General features: G+C 47.5%; 1 protein-coding gene and 1 long non-coding RNA gene across 2 annotated transcripts in view; one reads left to right on the forward strand and one right to left on the reverse strand.

The window, feature by feature from the left end:
• LOC125524491 overlaps positions 1-20,568 on the forward strand; it is a 29,136-nt gene extending 8,568 nt beyond the window's left edge. The window contains exons 5-6 of the long non-coding RNA XR_007290770.1: positions 130-358; positions 20,447-20,568. This is a non-coding gene — a long non-coding RNA (uncharacterized LOC125524491). The remainder of the gene's footprint in view (positions 1-129; positions 359-20,446) is intronic.
• Positions 13,858-19,292, reverse strand: LOC125524489. Its single transcript, XM_048689538.1, has 3 exons — positions 17,259-19,292; positions 17,219-17,226; positions 13,858-17,105 (listed from the first exon to the last, which is right to left on the reverse strand). Exons 1-3 carry the CDS (start codon positions 18,363-18,365, stop codon positions 15,701-15,703), a joined length of 2,520 nt encoding a protein of 839 aa, XP_048545495.1. The 5' UTR covers positions 18,366-19,292; the 3' UTR covers positions 13,858-15,700.
• Positions 20,569-21,099: the final 531 nt, after the last annotated feature.

The following is a 21,099-nucleotide window of genomic DNA, read 5'->3' on the forward strand; positions in this document are numbered from 1 at the left end:
ACCAACCACTGTATGTTATTCCATAATTACATAAGGAGACTAAGCTAGTTCTTTTTATAATGATTTAGTTGCATTGCCTGAGGACAGTGCGACATGTGTCATGATTCTGACGAATGAAATAAATTGTAGAGGAGGCTGTCTGTTGGTGTAAGGCTTAGCACAAGCTGACATTTGAGATGGAACGCACCTGGGGAATGACTTGTTTGTGTTCGATGAACTGCCACAGATGGACTGCACATGTAGTTCTCCGTGAAGAGCCTCTTGGTGGCTATGCTTTATGGAATCTTGTGCAAGATCAATCATTCTGGAAGGCATACCCATGGAACGTTCACGTCTGTGTTTCAGTAGAATACCCGAGGTACATGCTATGACGCCCTGTACTTGTCTAGCTTTACAGTTTTCTCATGTCATTCTGTCCATCATGGTTCATGCGGCTGCTTGTACATGTTTCTTTTTTATTCTGACGTTGGGAGTTGTTCATAAGGGCATGTACAATGCATAGCCCTAGGGTGATGCCTCAGATGCCATGTAGGATCGGATATCGAGTAAAGTAGGTTCGGATAGGGAAGCGAGATCCTCTATAGGAGGCGGGTGCTTGAAGAGAAAAAGTGCATGTGCACTAGAGTCTTTATTTCCCATTTCTTAATGAGGCCCACTAGTGGTAGCTTGCATTGGGGAGAAAAAAGAAATATAGATGCCTCAAACTACTTTTTGTCATGGGGCATATGTATCCATATGCCACCATTATACATGCCCTAAATACTACTCCCTCGGTCCCATAATATAAGAACATTTTTCAAGCTTTGTTAGCTTGAAAATTGTTCTTATGTTGGACAGTGCGGGTACCTCTGTACACTAATATAAGATGTTGGAACCCTATCCCTCCGCGCCGCCACCCGCGAGGCGGCTGGGGAGGGCTCCTCGATCCCCTCTTCTAGCTCCACTCCGCCTCCCTACTCCTCCCTCGCCGCCGCCGCCAGAGGGCGTGGCCGGGTGAAGCCCAACCGGCGGCGGGGGCAGCGGGGCTCGGTCTTCCTCTCGCGCGATGGGGTGGCACGGGCCGCCTTCTTCGGGTCAGCCATGGTGCGGGCGCAGCGGTGCGCCGGTGAGCTGCTTCAGCACTGGCGTGGCTTCTGGTGAAGCTCTGGCGATGTTTGAGGCAGGGCGGTTGCTGGCTGCTCCGTCGGTTGGGGGCTGCCGATCAAGCCAGATCCAAGGCCTTTGGGTGTTCACGGGGTTGCTTGGATGCAGGGCGGCGGCCCTGGCGGCGGGAGACGCGGTGTTCGCGGGCGGAGCACGCGCCTTGGGTGCGGTCGGGCAGCCATGGTCACTTGGGTGGCATGGTTGGTGATGTTTGGCGTAGCGTGGAGGTTTGGCAAAGGGGGAGCACTGTGGTACATTACTTGCCCGGTTTTCTCTCCGGCCGAAGGTGGCAGTGGCCGCGGGCGTCGCTTCCTTCATGAAGGTTCCGTCATGGTGTTCCCTTCCCTTCATGTAGCTCCGGGTGAAAACTTGATCTTCGGGATTGGGCGGTGGCGACAATCCAGTGTCGTGCACCGCCTTGGAGTCCATGCTTCGTCATTGTTCCGCTTCCCTTCTCGGTGACTAGTTCTCAGGAGGTCCTCATCGGCCCCAAGTGGGCTCATTTGTAGTGTGCTTGGGGTTGATTGGGTAGTGTTGCGGCGCATCGGCACCCTTGTATCTCGCCTTGGGTGTGTGTGTCATGTGTGGTGGTGGCGTGTTGTATCCAGGTGTTGTATCCTTGGTTGTTGCTTTATATATAAAGCGGGACGGAAGCCTTTTTCGGTAATATAAGATGTTTTTGCAGTTCAATTTGAACTGCAAAAACGTCTTACATTAGTGTACAGTGGGAGTACTTGCCAAGAAAATTCGAGCAAAGTAAAGTAGTTGAAGGTCCTCATCATTTGTCATGGCAAGGGACAAAATTGGACACAAGATAATGCAACTTGTGTGTGGTGGAATTTTCCATTGTCGTAAGGATGAGCCGGTCTTTGTCCCATTAGTACCTCCAGCTCTGTCGTGCAATAATGCAACTTGGATACATCAGGATACAGAAGTGAACTCTATGTTTAACATATTGGTGCTACTTAAAATAAGATGGCAGACTCATCTATATGGCTTCTTAAAACAAGTGGTTAAGAAGTTCCATTTTCTGCAAGAACAACAAATTTGGCAATATTAGACTAATACTGCACTGACCCAAATTATGTAGAGACAAATACAGAACAGGTTGAGAACCACTTCTAATTTGAAAACTGATATTTAACGTAACAGTACAATTTCCCAGTTTCCATGTTCTAGTTTGATTAGACTTCAGAATTTACATAGTAACTAGTGGCAAATGATTCTCGATATTTACCAGATTGCATGTGATTGTACCAGGAAAATTTAGTATGATAATTTCTTGCATAAAGATATGGCTGGACATAAAGAGATCATAAGAAACCCAGGTCAACAAAAAATAGGCAGACCTCTAAGTCATGACCAGATTTTTCACATGCCAGTTATAAGATTGAAATTCGAATATTAGATAAAGTTGAAATGTTGCAGTCCTTAAAGATAACTTTACAAGAGAGAAGCACTTCGTAAAGTCGTTATAGTTTATGCCCTCGAGGTAGAAACTAAGAAATGAAATTGCATATAGGACAGTGTAGGTATCTTGCAGAGCACTTTGAAAGCTACATTCTGCATTTTTAATGCAACAAGTGAGATCAACTGAGCACAAATGGGGCAGATGTTTACATCCTTGATTGGCAGGTTGTCATGAGATATTTGTGCAAGTGATCCTTTTTTACGAAAAAGGGTTTCCTCCTGCTTTATATTATAAAGCAACAGCACCAAGCATCCAACAACAAGTCAAGATAGGTTCAGGTACAAGCAAGTCTCAAATAATCGCTAGGGGCACAGCAAAACAAGCCCCAAACAAAAAGAAAACAGGAGCTAATCTGGCTCGGGAGGGGGTGGCGGTGGTGGTGGAGCTAACGCCGAGGCCGAGGAGCGGAGACCTGAGATGATGGTGTCGATGACGTCCTGATCACGCCGCTTGCTAAGCAGTCTCCATAGCTGTAAGAAGCCACACATTTTGTAGATTGCGTCAGTCACACGGCAAGGGATCACGCATTCGATGACTAATTTATTGCGGATGCTCCAGAGGGTCCATGCAAGGGTACCCATAGCCACCCAGATGGGAGCACGTCTAGAGATGGGGAGCCTAAGGATTTCCCCAAACAAATCCAGAAGGTCGTCATGGCACCAAACGCCACCAACAACCTCCTGGAAGCAACTCTAGAGGAATTGCGCTGCAGGGCACCGGAAGAAAATGTGGTTGGAGTCTTCCGGTACAATGCAAATGGGACAGAGGCTGTCCTCGGGGCCATTACGCTTATGCATCTCCGTGCCCGAAGGCAGACGTCCTCGAATCCATTGCCAAAGGAATGCGGATTTTCAAGGGGAGCTTGATCTCCCAAATCACTGAAAGCTCAATAGGCTTAGGAGTGGGCACAATCGCCTGGTATAGGGACCTTGTAGAGAACCTGCCATTGGGCTCAAGGCGCCAGGTCAGGGAATCGGGCTCGAGGGAAGGGGTGTGTAGGGCAATACACTCGACCAACTCCTCCCATTGTGCGTGTTCCACCGCCCAAAGGTACACCAGAAGGCAATAGAGCCCATGTCAGCCAATGCCACGCCCACCGTAAGTTGTGGGCTGCTACATATAGAGAATAAGGTGAAGAATCGCTCCGCAAAAGGTCTAGTCCTGGACCATCTATCCAGCCAGAAGAGGGTGCCGGAGCCAGTACCCACCTTAATGGAGGTCCCAATACGTAGGACCGACATCAGTTGGATCACCGATTGCCAAAATTGGGACCCTCTAGATCTAGAAGCGAATGCCAGAGGTTGCCCTTGCAGGTACTTTGCGCGGATAATCTTTAGCCACAGTCCACCTTCGCCGGTCTGAATGCGCCAAAGCCATTTGGAGAGGAGGGCAATATTCATCCACTTAGATGAGATGACCCCGAGGCTGCCCTGATCCTTAGGCTTGCAAATCTCAGACCACTTAACCATGTGGTATTTCTGTTTATCACCCTCTCCAGCCCAGAAGAATCTGGAGAGGAGTTTGGTGACCTCGTGATGAAGGGATTCATGTAAACTATAGAATCCCATAACGTACATCAACAGGCTAATAAGGGAGGAGTTCATCAGAACCACTCGAGTGGCCTTAGAGAGCCACCTCCCTTGCCAAGGCTCCATCCGAGGTTGGAGCTTGGAAATAATTGGGCGGAAGTCTTTCTCCTGTAGACGGGTGTCACTAATCGGCATGCTGAGGTAAGTTGTGGGGAAGGATCCCAGCCGACAGTTCAACCGATTGGCAATTCGCTGGGCCTCTATAGCGCCCAAGATGCGGTTCTATCCCAATCACGTGATGAATTCATGATTGGGGCACAACCGCATTTCAAGCGCTTAGCAAGGTGGATATCATTACAACATACCATGTACTGAATAGATGAGAATACAAGATAAAGGCTTACACTCGCCACAAGCTACAACATCAATACAACAGTTCATCAATACATAGCAATCATCATACATGATCCGACTACGGATGAAATCAAACGAAAAAGAAGAACGACATCCACCCTGCTAATCCCAGGCTCCCCGACCCGGAACCTATCCCTTGATCGAAGAAGAAGTAGAAGAACTCCAACACAAGCAAGCATCGCTCTCACGTCAGATTATCGCCTTACCTGTACCTGCAACTGTTGTTGTAGTAATCTGTGAGCCACGAGGACTCAACAATCCCATTACCATGGGTATCAAGACTAGCAAAGCTTAATGGATATGGAATGGATAAGTGGTGAGGCTGCAGCAAGCGGCTAAGCATTGTATGATGGCTAACCTACAAGTACAAGAATAAGATGAGAAACTATGCAACGGTCGCAAACTAGTAATGATCAAGAAGTGATCCTAAAGTACTTACCGTCAAACATAACCCAAACGTGTTCTCTTCTCGAACGCACCCGAAAAGAGACAGTCACGGTTACGCACGCGGTTGGTGTATTTTAATTGAGTTTAGTTCAAGTCCACTACAACCGGATATTAACAAATTCCCATCTGCCACATAACCGCGGGCACGGCTCTCGAAAGTTTAAACCCTGCAGGGGTGTCCCAACTTAGCCCATGACAAGCTCACGATCCGCGGAGACAATCCTCCATCGCGGGACATCCGACCAAACTCGGGATCCCGGTGCAGAAGACATTTTGATAATGGTAAAACAAAACCAGCAAGACCACCCGGTGCGTCGATACCCCGATAGGAGCCGCGCGTATCTCGTTCTCAGGACAACACCGTCTATGCTAAGTGGACGGTAGCCAAAATACCATCAAGTTTCCCCGAGGCGGCACCGCCGACTGCTAGGTAGGTGGACCAACACTCATGAGGAGCACTGGCCCGGGGGGTTGATTAAGAGACCTCGGGTGCCGGCGGGTCCCTATGCAAGTTTTAGTTCTTATTAGGCAAATGATAAAACCAATGTTGGGCCTTGCTGGAAGAGTTTTATTCAAAGCGAACTGTCAAGAGGGGCCCATAAACCCTCATCGTTGTTAGGGATGCAAAATCAAGGAACCTAACACCGGTATGACGGAAACTAAGGCGGCAAGAGTGGAACAAAACACCAGGCAAAAAGCCGAGCCTTCCACCCTTTACCAAGTATATAGATGCATTAATTAAGTAAAATATATTGTGATATCCCATGATATCCATGACCCAACATGGAACAACCTGCAACTAGCAACGCTATAAGAGGGGCTGAGCAAAGCGGTAACATAGTCAAACAACGGTCTGCTAGGATGGTGGAAAAAGGTTAGAGGCTGTTTCATGGCATATGGGGAGGCTTGATAAACAAGTGGTAGGTAGCGCGACATAGCGATAGCATCGAGACAACTAGCATAACAAAGATAGTAGTGAGATCCAAGATGACGGTCATCTTGCGTGAAATCCCGCTAGGAAGAAGATCGAATCCATGAAGAAGACGAACCAACATAGTCGAACGAATCCTCACCATCGCAACGATACCGGAACTATCAAGAAGAAGCAACACCGGAAAGAAGCAAACAACATGGTAAACCAACAAGCATACTCATGGCATGATGCACAATCAAGTATGATGCATGTCCGGTTTAATGGGGCATGGCATGGCAAAGTGCAACAAACAATACTACAAGTTAAGTGGAGCTCAATATGCAACGAGTTGCGTATTGACGAAACACCACATTCGAATTATTTAGTTTGCTCTCGTTTATGTACCTAACAATATTAAATGTTATTAAACATGGCAAGGGGTGAAGCATAATAAAACTACCCATCTAGGCAAGTTTAAATGAGGCCAGAAACAACAAACAACAATTCCGGAAAATCCCCATATGCATATTTTAGATTTGGTACTGTTCTGCCCTAAACCATATTTTAGAGTTGTTAAACATGCAAAGTAATGCCACCATGTTAAACTATGCATTTTTCTACCCCATTTACATATAAAGATTATTCTACCCCATGTTAAACTATGCTCGTTCGTGTCTCTGGAGACAAAGAGGTAGAGAGGTGAGGCGAGGGAGAGAGCGAGATCCGGAGGGAGGTGAGGAAGAAGCACGGGGGAGGGCCTGGTCTTGTCGCGGTGGTCTCCAAGGCCGACGGCTCTCCGGCGAGTCGAGGCGGGGTTGAGGGCGACGAGGAGAAGCAGGAGGGGCTCGGGCGAAGGCAGGGAGGAGGAGCTCGACATGGGGCTCCTCGGGCATGAAGTGTGGAGGCGCGACACTAGATGGATGGATGGTTGCGACGGCGGAAATCCAGGGAGGTGGTCGGAGCCATCAGGTTGGGGTGGATCGATGGATTGGTTTAGCATGGAAATCGAGGAGGGAAGCTGGCGGCTGCGAGTGAAGACGGAGATCCCGATGTAGATGGTGAGAAGAGTGGCGGCGGCGGGTGAGGGGATGGATGGGACATCCTAGGTTCTAGGGTTAGGCTATTATATAGGTAGGTTGGATTAGGGGGAGGGGTTAGCTGGACCCTCCAATCGTAATCGGACGGCTCGGGAAAATAGGCTAGGAGAGTCTAACAAAGAACCGAAGATATTTTAGGAATGTTTGGGGATGATCCGGATCCATCGGTCACGGTTGCCCGGGTTGGGTTCGGGACAACTTTCGGGCGTGCACGCGAGGGGTCGATGCACAGTGCGAAGAGGGGTTAGGCAGACGAGGTCAACTGTGTGGTTGGACTGAGAATCATCAAGGAAGACAAACGGTCTGACAACATTGCCACGGAGAAGACAAGAGAGAAGAGAACGGTCTAGCAGAGACAAGGAAGAAGCGGCAACCACGAACGGATGCAAGTTTTGAAAACATGATGGCAACGGAGTACCGATGCAATGCAAATGATGACATGATGAATGCAACAATTAAATAAAACACACAGCAACAACGAAATAACTGGAAGGCTTCTGGAGCGTCGGTCTCGGGTCGTCACAACACTCCCCCACTTACAAGAGATCTCGTCCCGAGATCTAAGGATGGCACCGGAGAGAAGCGGAAGAGGAAGAGGTAAAACAATTGCTTCTTTGACAAACGAGTGAAACCATGAACCTTGAGAGGTTGAACAAATTGAAAGAAAGAATACAATGGAGATGAACGAGATTGCAAACAGTCCGTTGGACAAGAGCAACAAGGAATACGACGAGAACCAAGAGCTCGATGGAGAAGTTAGGCTTTGAAACCACTCCGGGAGAAAAGAGAAGGAGAACTTGATAAGATGAAAAGAACTTGAAAAGAGAACACCACACTCCGGTTAAATGGATAAGCTAGGAAAAGAACATGATCTTGGCAAAACGAGATGATGGAATGAAGAGAGCAACATCACAATGCCTCTGGAAGAAATGAAAGAATTGAATGAAAAGAACGGAGAGAAAACAACATGTTCTACCTCAAATCAATTTGAGAGGGCATCCTTAAAAGAAAATTTGAACGGAGTTGTTGACGAATCAACAATCAAATGATACACTCCTCGTGGGCTTATGAAAACATCTCAAAACTAGAGGTGAGATTCTGTCATTTACGGGAACAATTGCTTACTTGAGATCAACGGAGAGATGAACACTTCTTTCGCCTAGAGGATAGGAGAAAACTTGGATCATTGATAAGCACCACAATAGCAACATTCCTTAGGGAAGGCTGTAGGTGAAATATAACCCAAGATAACTCCAACAAAGAGATTGATGGATTTAAAATATCTCATTGTTAACAACTTCACTTCGAGGCTCCTTATGAATCAAGAATGATATACTACCACCTCAAAAGATAAGGGAGAAGGGATTGCACTTCTAAATGCAAGATGAAGAATACTTGAGCTCCTCCAACAAGAATCTTGAAGAACATACGAGAATGAATGAAATCTTAATGAACCACTCTGTTGAGCCTTTGTGAGAACTCCGGTAATAAAAGAATGATGAAACGAAAGGAAAGTTGAAAAGAACAAGATGAAGCCTTGCAATGATTAGATGGAGCTTTGAAATGATATAATTGAAATAACTTGGAGCTCCGGAAAAGAAAGATGAACAACTTGGAACCGAGAATTTCTTCCTCATGAACAAACTCCGGAAGAAGGAATTAATTCATCTCGAGGAAATAAGAATAAGAATTATGTTATGCGTATCCTTCACCAATTTAAATTGATGACAAGCAACTGATTTGGCATACTACTTATTCTCGTTGAATGGATTAAGGGAGATATAACGCAAACTTGAGGAAGGTCTTCAACGATCCACCACTAGGATTTGGAAGAACAAATGCATTGATACGATAACAATAGAAGATGAATCTCGAATGAACCACCAGGAAGAGTTAGAAAACGAACGAAGATACTTGAGGGAATTTAGATACAAGAGAACGAAGAGATCACGAGCTGATTAAAGAATACTCGAATGAGGCACCCGGTAAGAATTGGAGAATGAGAGCTGAACGTTGAGAACGAATAAATCTTCTGAAATGATGGCCTTTGGATGATCAAGAAACGAAAACAACTCCTGAAATGCTTCGGATGGGTATGAAAAGAATTATCACAATCGAAAACAATTATGAGAGGATGGCATCAAGCTTGAACTACGCATCTGTGGAAGAACGGGTAAGGATTTAAGAGGAACTCTTCCTCGGTCTGCAGAATCCGAGAATGACGACGAGAAACAACACCATGATTTGTTGAGGCACTCCGGAATAATGAATAAGGAAAAGTTGAGCGGAAGATGAAAATAATTTGAAAGCGGTCCTCGAGAAGGCATCTGACTGATGAAAATTCATTCTTACATCACACCTTGAAAGGAATTGAGAATAACTACAGAAAAATTAGAAGAGTCAGGTAAGATCCTGGGAAAAGACTTGTGGGTTATGGTCCCACTCGAAAGAAATACCATTGAACGATGATTTTTAAAGAGAGATTGCACCGGTTGAATTAAATGGCTTGAATAAGGTAAGGACCCGGAAATAGCTTAAAAGGATTAAGAATGGAAACTTGAATCTTCTGAGATACCTTCAGCACTCCGGATATGAATAGAGAGGGGTGAATAAATAAGAGAGGCTTGGATAAGAAATTGCCACATGGGAAAGCATGTGAAACAAAAGAAAGAGATATGATTAACACCGAGGCTTGAGTTTACTCCATCGGGGAAGAAAAAGAGAATGAAGAATGATGAACTTGTAGCTTCCTTAGCATCTTCATGAGAATCACCAGGTAAGAACATGGAGGAAAAGAATGAAGAGACTTCACATGAATAAATGGATACTTGATTAAGAAATCTGAGTCCTTGTAGAAAAAGGGTGGGATGGTGGGAAAATATAGACAACTAGGGACGAACGGAATGAACACCGTTGAGAAGAACTGAGTATTGATCTTGCAAATGTTGAAGGGAACACGCTGGTTGAGAAGATGTGACATGACAATCTCGATGATAAAAAAGGATTAGTACTCCCATACAAATATGAGAACACCGCTTAGGACATGTATGGAATCATCATTTGACATTGAAGCAACTCGAATACCACAACTCAAAAACAAAACAAAGGATTTGGCTTGCAGAATAAGCTGGAAACAAATACATAACCCCTCATGCATTTGTTGGAAGGATAGACCTAGGTAACTACTTGAATTCCCACCTAAGAACTCCCGAAACTTTCTGGTTATGCAATCTGGTGTTGGGGATACAGGGAGGCACAAATATCTCACACAACTAACAAATCCTACACTCCAACTATATCCATCCGTGAACACATAACCAAGAAAACCTCGAAAATCATGTACCTCAGACCTTCGAAAACATTCGATATACTAGTTGTGGCAATACATCTGATCGCTCTCCCCAGTACCGGGTGTTGTCAAACTACTCTCACCACAAAGAATATAGAAGCGTTTTCGATGTCGACGACCTCTGGTATTCCGGAACTGAAACGATAAACACTGTGACAAAAACACCTTGGAGCTCAACTCCCCGGGACACTGCCACAACCCCTAAATGTCAGGAGGCACCAAGACAGAATTCCCGTCATAATGATATCGGTCCGATTTCAAGATACCCGCGTGACCCAAAAAAAATTGAGTGAAAAAGAGGAGAGTGAAGTCAAAACATCTACGTCAGGAGTCCTCACCAGAGCGACGAAAGGGATAAGGAGTAAAAAGAATTCCTACTCTCCGATATATAACTAGACTCAAAATAGTTTTTTTCTAGACTCAACAACAGTAGCGGTTCGATCAATCAAGGGGGCTCCTAAGGTCGGTAAGGCTCTGATACCAACTTGTAGCGCCCAAGATGCGATTCTATCCCAATCACGTGATGAATTCATGATTGGGGCACAACCGCATTTCGAGCGCTTAGCAAGGTGGATATCATTACAACATACCATGTACTGAATAGATGAGAATACAAGATAAAGGCTTACACTCGCCACAAGCTACAACATCAATACAACAGTTCATCAATACATAGCAATCATCATACAGAAGAGCAGGATCCGACTACGGATGAAATCAAACGAAAAAGAAGAACGACATCCACCCTGCTAACCCTAGGCTCCCCGACCCGGAACCTTTTCCTTGATTGAAGAAGTAGAAGAACTCCAACACAAGCAAGCATCGCTCTCACGTCAGACTATCGCTTACCTGTACCTGTAACTGTTGTTGTAGTAATCTATGAGCCACGATGAGTCAACAATCCCATCACCATGGGTATCAGGACTAGCAAAGCTTAATGGATAGGGAATGGATAAGTGGTGAGACTGCAACAAGCGGCTAAGCATTGTATGATGGCTAACTTACGAGTACAAGAATAAGATGAGAAACTATACAATGGTCGCAAACTAGTAATGATCAAGAAGTGATCCTAAACTACTTACGGTCAAACATAACCCAACCGTGTTCTCTTCTCGAACTCATCCAAAAAGAGACAGTCACGGTTACGCATGCGGTAGGTGTATTTTAGTTGAGTTTAGTTCAAGTCCACTACAACCGGATATTAACAAATTCCCATCTGCCACATAACCACGGACATGGCTCTCGAAAGTTTAAACCCTGCAGGGGTGTCCCAACTTAGCCCATGACAATCTCACGATCCGCGGAGACAATGCTTCATCGCGGGACATCCGATCAAACTCGGGATCCCGGTGCACAAGACATTTCGACAATGGTAAAACAAAACCAGCAAGACCACCCGGTGTGTCGATACCCTGATAGGAGCCGCGCGTATCTCGTTCTCAGGACAACACCGTCTATGCTAAGTGGACGGTAACCAAAATACCATCGAGTTGCCCCGAGGCGGCACCGCCGACTGCTAGGTAGGTGGACCAACATAGTCGAACGAATCCTCACCATCGCAACGATACCGGAACTATCAAGAAGAAGCAACACCGAAAAGAAGCAAACAACATGGTAAACCAACAAGCATAATCATGGCATGATGCATAATCAAGTATGATGCATGTCCGGTTTAATGGGGCATGGCATGGCAAAGTGCAACAAACAATACTACAAGTTAAGTGGAGCTCAATATGCAACGAGTTGCGTATTGACGAAACACCACATTCGAATTATTTAGTTTGCTCTCGTTTATGTATCTAGCAATATTAAATGTTATTAAACATGGCAAGGGGTGAAGCATAATAAAACTACCTATCTAGGCAAGTTTAAATGAGGCCGGAAACAACAAACAACAATTCCGGAAAATCCCCATATGCATATTTTAGATTTGGTATTGTTCTGCCCTAAACCATATTTTAGAGTTGTTAAACATGCAAAGTAATGCCACCATGTTAAACTATGCATTTTTCTATCCCATTCACATATAAAGATTATTAAATTTGGAGCTATGGTTATTTTGTTATGAAATAAACCATTTTAACATGACATTTATGCTAATTAAATGCAAACAACATTTTAAACATGGATGAGAGTAGCATATTGTGAAGCTAGATGAAATTTTAAGCATTTTACATATTTAAATCATTTAATCCGATGCACAGTTAATGAGTTATTATATGCATGAATAATGAGGGTTTTTCTGTAAAACAACAGTTCACTGGATAATAGGCAAATTCGCAACAAGAGAAAAAAACACTATACGGGCCAAATCTAAGGAGAGGCCCAGCAAGGCAACATGCGCAACATAACTATCAGACGCACAAGCACAATATAGTGGAGGTGCTGGGCTATGCTCACATCGGGCCATTGGGCCGAAAGCGGAGAAGCGGCTGGGCCGGATCTGGCGATGAGAAGACGCTGCTGGGCCTCGGCGCCCTCGTGGCCCAGGAACGGGTTGACGGAGTAAATGGGCGGGCGAGCGGGACTTGGCGCTGTCGTCGCTTGCGGCGGCTGGGCGCTGGCTCGCTGGACTCGCTCGAGTCAATGCGGGCGCGTGCGTCTGTGGACGAAGAAGGCAGCAGCGGGTGAAGCAGGGGAACAATGGCACGATGCAGGGGCTCCGGCAAGGTGGCCTAGGTTGGGACCGGCCGGAACGGGACTGGGATGGCGGTCTTAAGGAGCATGCGAGGCGGGGCGGCGCAACAACGCAGGCAGAGGCACGGGAAACGGCAAGGATGCGCAGATCCGGGGTCGGAAGGCGAGCTCTGGTCGTATCCAGGGCGAACGGTGGACTTGGAGCTCCAGGCGTCGGCGTCCATGGCGGCTTGCTCGTTCGTGTCCCTGGAGACAGAGGTAGAGAGGTGGGGCGATGGAGAGAGCGAGATTCGGAGGGAGGTAAGGAAGAAGCACGGGGTGGTCTCCAAGGCCGACGGCTCTCCGACGAGTCGAGGCGGGGTTGAGGGCGACGAGGAGAAGCAGGAGGGGCTTGGGCGAAGGCAGGGAGGAGGAGCTCGACATGGGGCTCCTCGGGCACGAAGTGTGGAGGCGCGTCACTAGATGGATGGATGGTTGCAGCTGCGGGTTGGGTGGCGGCGGAAATCCAGGGAGGTGGTCGGAGCCATCAGGTTGGGGTGGATCGATGGATTGGTTCGGCATGGAAATCGAGGAGGGAAGCTAGCGGCTGCGGGTGAAGACGGAGGAGATCCCAATGTAGATGGTGAGAAGAGTGGCGGCGGCGGGTGAGGGGATGGATGGGACAGCCTAGGTTCTAGGGTTAGGCTGTTATATAGGTAGGTTGGATTAGGGGGAGGGGTTAGCTGGACCCTCCGATCGTAATCGGACGGCTCGAAAAAATAGGCTAGGAGAGTCTAACAAAGAACCGAAGCTATTTTAGGGATGTTTGGGAAAGATATTTTAAGGCTTCTGAAGCGTCGGTCTCGGGTCGTCACAGCCTCCTCCTCAGAGTACCCAAGAACCATCGCCTCACTTTTGGCAAAGTTAATCGTGAGACCCAACATCTCCTGAAAGCAGAGAAGGAGAAACTTGAGGTGCCGAATATCCTCGTCCGAGCCTTCCACCATCATGTTGGTGTCGTCCGCATACTGGAGGTGGGTCAAACCTCCGTCGCCCACGAGATGGGGGCAAATCCCCCTAATGTGGCCAGCGTGTTTGGCCAAGTCTAGGACCGTTGCCAGGGCATCGACCACAAGATTGAAGAGAAATGGGGAGAGAGGGTCCCCTTGCCGTACTCCCTGGCCAGTCAGGAAGTACGAGCCGACCTCCCCATTTATGTTGACAGCCGTGCGCCCACTTGTAACAAGCTGCATAACCCGAGCAATCCAGTGTGGGTCGAAACCACACTTCATCATCACCTCTCGAAGGAAGGACCAATGTACAGTGTCGTACGCCTTATGGATGTCAATCTTGAGGAACACCGCGTGGAGGTGTTCGCTCGACTTCATGAATGACCTTGTGGAGAACGAGGATCCCATCCAAAATATATCGGCCTTTGATGAAGGCCGTCTGGTTCAGATGGTGGATCCGGGGGGCAATCAGGGCCGCCCTAGTGGCGTACCCCTTGGCCAGAATCTGAAAAAGCACGTTGAGAACTGTGATAGGCCGGAACTGCCGAATGTCTGCCGCACCCGGGACCTTCGGGATCAAGGAAATGATCCCGTAATTGAGGCGGGAGACGTCCAATGTTCCTCGAGAGAGCTCAAGGAACAGGTCGAGGATGACATCCTTGACCATCGGCCAGAATGCCTGAAAGAAGCGGACCGGCAGACCATCGGGACCTGGGGCCGAGGCCGGGTTCATTGCTTTCACAAAAGTCTCGACCTCAGTGGCATCAAAGGGAGCGAGGAGAGCAGCATTCTCCGCTGGGGAGATTTGTTGGCTAGGTGTCCATATGTGGTCCGCTAGGGAGACACCACCCCTAGTTCGCCCGGCAAATAGCGACTTATAGAATCCGTCCACATGGGCCCGGATCGCTGGGGGGTCCTGAAATAGCTGGCCTCCTTCCCATAAAAGGGGAATGGAGCAGCGTCTACGACGGCCATTAGCAATGGCCTGGAAGTAGGCAGTGTTGGCATCACCAAACAGCACCTAGTTCATAGAGCCCCGCTGGCGCCAATACTCCTCTTCTTTAGAGTAGATGTCCATAAGAGAATCTTCGAGGTTGTATCTATGAGCCCATTCTTCTGCAGAGATGCCCGATGTGTCCGCAAGTGATCCTTTTTTGTGTGTTAACAATAATGAAGACTGCTCTTAATCTCCGAATCATGTAAATGTAGAACCATACATAGCTCCATAGTCCTGCAAACTTGCCACATCCACTGGATTCAGGTTTACACCCAACTCAAGTCCAAATATGCCTGAGGCAAAAATTTACAGTTTTTGCCATTATGGTCAAATATACAGTACTAGCTAGTTTGAGGGATTTAAAATAATCCAGTTACATCAAACATCAAGTACACTACAATTCTAGAAAGGGGGAGGAATAGGTCATAGCAGAGACTGGACAAGCCACCGCCAGAAACTAAGAATAGAAATAAACTAAAAATAAAAAAGGAGCCACACACCACAAAAAATCCAAGTTTCCCACTTTCTATTTGTATTACATAATAGCAATAAAGTAAATCAGGATACTAGGGGAAATGGGTATACAAAATGATCACCTGCCTTGACATTTTGATAGGCGTATAAGAATCGCAGGCTTTACTGCCACTGTTTCATATGAACAGAACTGCAGTGCACACTAATAATCAAACAGAAACAGGTGCCGCTGGAGTTTACCTATGCAGGATCCACACTGCTCTCCTCTTCCTGCGGGCTATGACAACATGAGATTGCCAGCACTATATGGATTGCAACATATACCAGCACGGCGGTCACTAGTGCAACGACATACATAGACGTCTTCCACCCCCTGCTGGAGCCTGCTGCGTAGGCCACTAGGAGAGCGAGCAAATCCAGCACAATCGTCGTGTTCATGACCTTGAGCGACCATTTCTTCTCGTCCTTCCACTCCAGTAGCAAAATGATGATAACAACAATGGACGCCACGAAGGACGTGGAGTTGCTGTAGAAGAAGGCGAGGTAACGGTGCCTCTGGTTGTCATGCATGATTGGGTTGCCCGCGTCGTATCCATTCCCACTGTGCTGCCAAGCTCCGCCTGGTGGATCTAGGCCGGCCTGGTAGGTGACGCTTGCCACCAAGATTCCTAGCAGCATCAGATATTTGCGCATGACATGTTTTTCCTTTCCTGGTGTACAACTGCTTACCTCAATGGGCTCCAGTTCACCGGCCGTGTCTTCAGGTATGTTGTTCCTTTCCTTCAACAAGAATACCAGGAGCAGTAAAGCTATAACGACGAGGACCACAACCACCAAGACGAAAATGTAGATGGATGTTTTCAGATGTTGCGTGCTTCCGGCAGCATATGCTCCCATCAGACCAAACATGCCCGCCCCTGTGCAAACAGCGAGTGCATAGCTTCGAATCGCAGGCCTGTATAGATGTGGGTTCACGAGCAGTATGATCAGTGCGATGGACAGCATGAAGCTCACCGTGTTGCAGTAGAAGAAGGCTGTGTAACGCCGGGGAAAGTTGTATAGGAGGACTGGATCCCCAGCGTGGTGCCTGCTATCATCTTGGAGCCGGAAACCGCCAGGAGGGGTCAACCCAGCTTGATAAGTGATGGTTGCGGCCAAGACTGCGAAAAGGAGCAACCGCTTGCGCCTCTTCTCCACGGACTTAATTTCTTCTTTGGTGGGGTTGGTGGCATGGTTCAGTGTGAAGAAGACAACATGGATCACTACATAGACCAGGACGGCGCCAGCCAAGGCCATGGCATAAATGGAGGTGGTCAAGTCCCGAGAGCTTCCCGCAGCATATGCTCCGATGAGGCCAAACAAGTCCAGTATCATGGCTGCCTCGAGCACGTGTGTCTGGAGCATAACCTTGCTTTGGACCAGGATGATGGCCACCAAGGAGGCTACGAAGGCGACAGAGTTGCAGTAGAAGAAGGCCTTGTACCTCTTAGCGTTCACGGTGAGGAGGATCGGGTCACCAGCCATGTGGCCGTCCCGATTACCCGGCCAGAAGCCACCGGGAGGATCCAGCCCTGCTTGGTAAGTGATGGTTGCGGCAAGAGTGGCTAGTAACAGTACAAGGGAACGAGCATGCTCCGCTGCGACCCTATGTAGTTGGGGAGCAAAAGAGGTCAGTTAAAGCCAATGATTTGCAGAGGAGGAAGAAGAATAAGAAAAGGGATGTGCTCCCGTAGTACCTGCTGTCATTAGTCTCCAGACCTGGTGCTCTTGTTATTGCTCTTGACAAGCTCCCTGACACCGAACGATGGAAGCTTTTGATTTTGGTCCAGAACCTGGTATCGCTTGCAGCTTTTATGGTACCTTGAATAACTGCAACTTGCAGCAATGCCATGAATGCCAGGACGGCAATAACCAGGCTGCCCACATAGAAGTTGGTGTCGGTCTCCCTGCAGCTGCCTGCGGTGTATGAGACGATGAGGCTGATCAGCGCGACGGCGATGAACCAGTATGCCTCAGTCACACGAGGTTTTCTGTCCAGAAGCACCACAATGATGAGCAAGGACGCCACGAACGCCAGGGCATTGAAGAACAAGAACACCGTCAGGCGCTTGCCGTGGCTGTCCTTGAGGATCGCGTCGCCAGGGCTGTGGCCGTTCTCACTGTTGTCCCAGAAGCCGCCTGGCGTGCTCATCCCGGCAACGTATGTCACGCTCACCGCGAACGTCGCGAGCAGCATCAGGACCTTTCGTAGCCGTTTCTCATGCACTGCGTCGATGTAGCTGTGCTTGTCTTCTGGCAACGAGGCTAGCACCATCTGAAGAGCAAGGTAGGCAACGACGGCAACCACCAGCACCGAGGAGAAGATGGTCGTGGGCTTGTCGCGGCATGTCCCGGCAGCATAGGCTCCCATGACGCTTAGCAGGTCCACAAGCATGACCGCCCGCAGTGGCAGGAGGGTGACGCGGTTCTTCTTTTTCTCTTCCATGAGGGTGAGGAAGAGGATGGCGAGGATGATCACGAGTGACGAGGCAAATGCGGTGGCGTTGCAGTAGTAGAACACCAGGTACCGGTGGTAGCTGGTGGTCCGGATAATGGAGTCGCCTGCGAATTGGCCCGTGGCGTCGACAGTCTCCTGCCAGACGCCCCCCGGTGGGTTGAACCCCGCGGCATATGTCACCGTGGCCACCAGCGTTGCCAGCAGCAGGATGTACTTGCTCAGGTCGAGCATGAGCTCGTAGCTCTCGATCACCTCCTCGGGTTGGCTGCTTCCATTTGCAGGAGGCTGAGTATCATGGGGCTGGCTGTTTCCATTTGTTGGATTGGTGGCAGGAGGGCAAGCATCCAGCGCGGGGCCGTCTACTGTGATATCATGTGAACTGTTGTGGCGTTTTTGCTCGGCCGCCATTTGCGTAGCAATTGGTGCCTCAGCTCGACTGAATCTGTCTTCAATATATAGCTCACCAGGCAAGCTTGCTCATCAGCATGACAACCTGGCATAACGTCACCATATCATAACATAAAGGAGCAACGCGAAAGAAAGACGGTATTGCAATTATAGATAGCACCCTTGGATCAGCATCCGACGGATATCGTTCATCTTCTCGAGGAGACCACTTCCTGCTGTATTTATATATTCATATTAATTAAGGTAGAAAATTGCTGGTAGCTGGAGCCGAAGCTGGTTGCCACCACATGCGTAACCTCATCGTGGTTAACAAATGGGGAGGCCCAAGGGGGGCGCTCATGGTGAATTGGTGATATTATCATGTGTCCCCACTTCACCATTAGTATTGATAGAACTGCTTGATATGTCGCCGTGAATCCGTGATGGGGCGAGGCGAAAATTCCTTCCAGGACAGGAAGATAGCGACACAACACGAAAGAGACTATTGGTGCAGCCACCAGATGCTGAATCCAAATAAAATACACCCATTCCTGATTCGAAAAATTGCACTGTAACTTTCTTGTGGTTTCGTAGGCGGTTTACTGGATAAAACTAGAATGCTAGTCACGTATCTTGAACAACTGTACGGGAACTAGGATACGTGTCATATTTCTCAAAACATCGTTAGTCCCCCAGGAATATGGATGCACCTCAACACCAAAGTTCAAGGCATCTCCAGTTTGAATCCTGAACATATTTCAGTTCTCAACTGCAACAAAGGTGTGCAATGCATATGTGAAAGGCCGAAGCTAAATCGTCAAATAGCATGGTTGGACACTTGCACACTGTACGAAACCCGAGTGGCTTCCACGTTTCTATATTCTTGGGCCTCCATTAGACGACAACCATGACAAAAGAAGAGAAGTCTGCAACTAGTCTCCATGAACATGCAGCCATGCTTCCTCGGTTCCTCCGTCATTTGAAAGTATATTTGTTGCTTTGCGCAATTAAGTAGGCGCACAGGCTGTGCAAGTATCGAAATTAATTATGGCTACCACTGGGTGTGTTGACAGTCATATGAGATGATGTATTCAAATTCCATGCATGGCTTTGTTTCCAACAACCAAAACAAGCCGAAAATAAAGTACTCCTACATGGCAGCTTTTTCTTTGCAGGGAAAGCGCGCTGTCACTTCGGTGGGATGAAAGACTGAAACAACGTAAGACAACGCGTGAGGCACGACTCCGCGTCGTGGAGCGCCACTCGGGATGGTTTATCTCATACCCGCCCTTGTTGTGACCAGAAGTGGATGATATAGAATGTGGATCTCTTGTCTTGGGGTCACGTAAACTAAGCGATTTCAAGCTCAGACAGCCGGATTATGCATGCGGGGGTTAGGCAGCTGTCTCGAGTATTGACTATTCCCCATGAGTTGATGATGCGGGTGTTAAGATTCTTTGACCGAGGTTAGGATTGCCACCAGCAGCTGCCTCAACAACCATCTTTCTGCCACCTGCAAGGGAGGAGCTGGCTATTGTGCATTGTGTTAAACTTGAAGTGAGCCCATTGAAAATCAGCAAATCCTTCACTAGGTCAGTGTTTTTTTTTTTACGAAAAAGCAGCATTGAGCTGTTTTCAATAATGTAGATGGAGCAAGTCTGGAACGATTACAAAGCTGTAGCCTTTCCTAAGAGAAAACTAACAGATGACAGAGAAGCTAGCTGTCATAGCAGCTGCAACAACAAGCAGAGGTAAAGTTAACACCTGACTGGAATAGTGTTCACTATTGTTTATTTCTGGTGGATGAAACATGACGCAGCTGTCATCCTTAGTCCCTGAGCACTTGCTTAATTGGTTGCCAAACATCATATTCCATGCGTATGTTTGTTGGTAAGAGGCTAAACATGCGTCACGAAGATTCGGATCAACTTATTCGAGCATCAGCAATGTACTTCTTGGGGGTATTAAGATGAGGCCCACATCAATTTTCTAGTAACTTTTTTTGCAGGAAATTTTTCTAACTTGTTTTGTGGATTTTTTTCCTAATTATTTCGTCTCACTGGATTTGAAAATATTTCTTTTCTTCGTCTTGTTTACTTTAGGTCGATAGGGAGGAGATGCGACGGCGATGGGCCTGGCATAAGACCGCTCTTTGCAATAGACCAAGTTTTTTTATGTTCTATATATTTGAATTCGATATTAAAGATAATGGTTGTTCTATATATTTGAATAATGTTTTATGGCTTCACACTCATTGTGAACAGGCTATTCATTTTAGATCTTGAAGGTGAATATGTCTATATTATAAATGTCAAGAGGCTTAAGCCTAACAATCTGAATGCAACTTATTTTTGAAATTGTCTACTTGGTCATATAAGTATGAAGCGCATAAAGAAGCTCCATGACGATGGACTTCTAACTTCGTTTGGTTTTGAATCATTCGAGACGTATGAATTTTGTGTACTTACCGAAAAAGACTTTCGCCCTGCTTTATATATAAAGCAAAGATCAACATCATCCGAAACAAACGCACGCCCACACCACACACACCCAAGGCAGGATACAAAAGCGCTGAGCGCAGCAACACCACCCCTAGCACACTACCACGAAGAGATGAAGCCGCATACAGCGAACCGTGGACTCCAAGGCGGCACCTTCAGGAAGGATACGACACCGGAGTGCCGCCACCGCCAGATCCAAGGATCAGAGTTTCCCCCGGAGTCGCATGACGGGCGGTGAGAGCCGCGACGACACC

The sequence above is a fragment of the Triticum urartu genome, chromosome 7, assembly GCF_003073215.2.
Source record: "Triticum urartu cultivar G1812 chromosome 7, Tu2.1, whole genome shotgun sequence".
Classification (NCBI taxonomy): Eukaryota; Viridiplantae; Streptophyta; class Magnoliopsida; order Poales; family Poaceae; genus Triticum; species Triticum urartu.

What these genes read in the sequence shown, in the direction of transcription:
- LOC125524489 (XM_048689538.1), bottom strand. Translation starts at nt 18,365, where the DNA reads ATGGCGGCCGAGCAAAAACGCCACAACAGTTCACATGATATCACAGTA.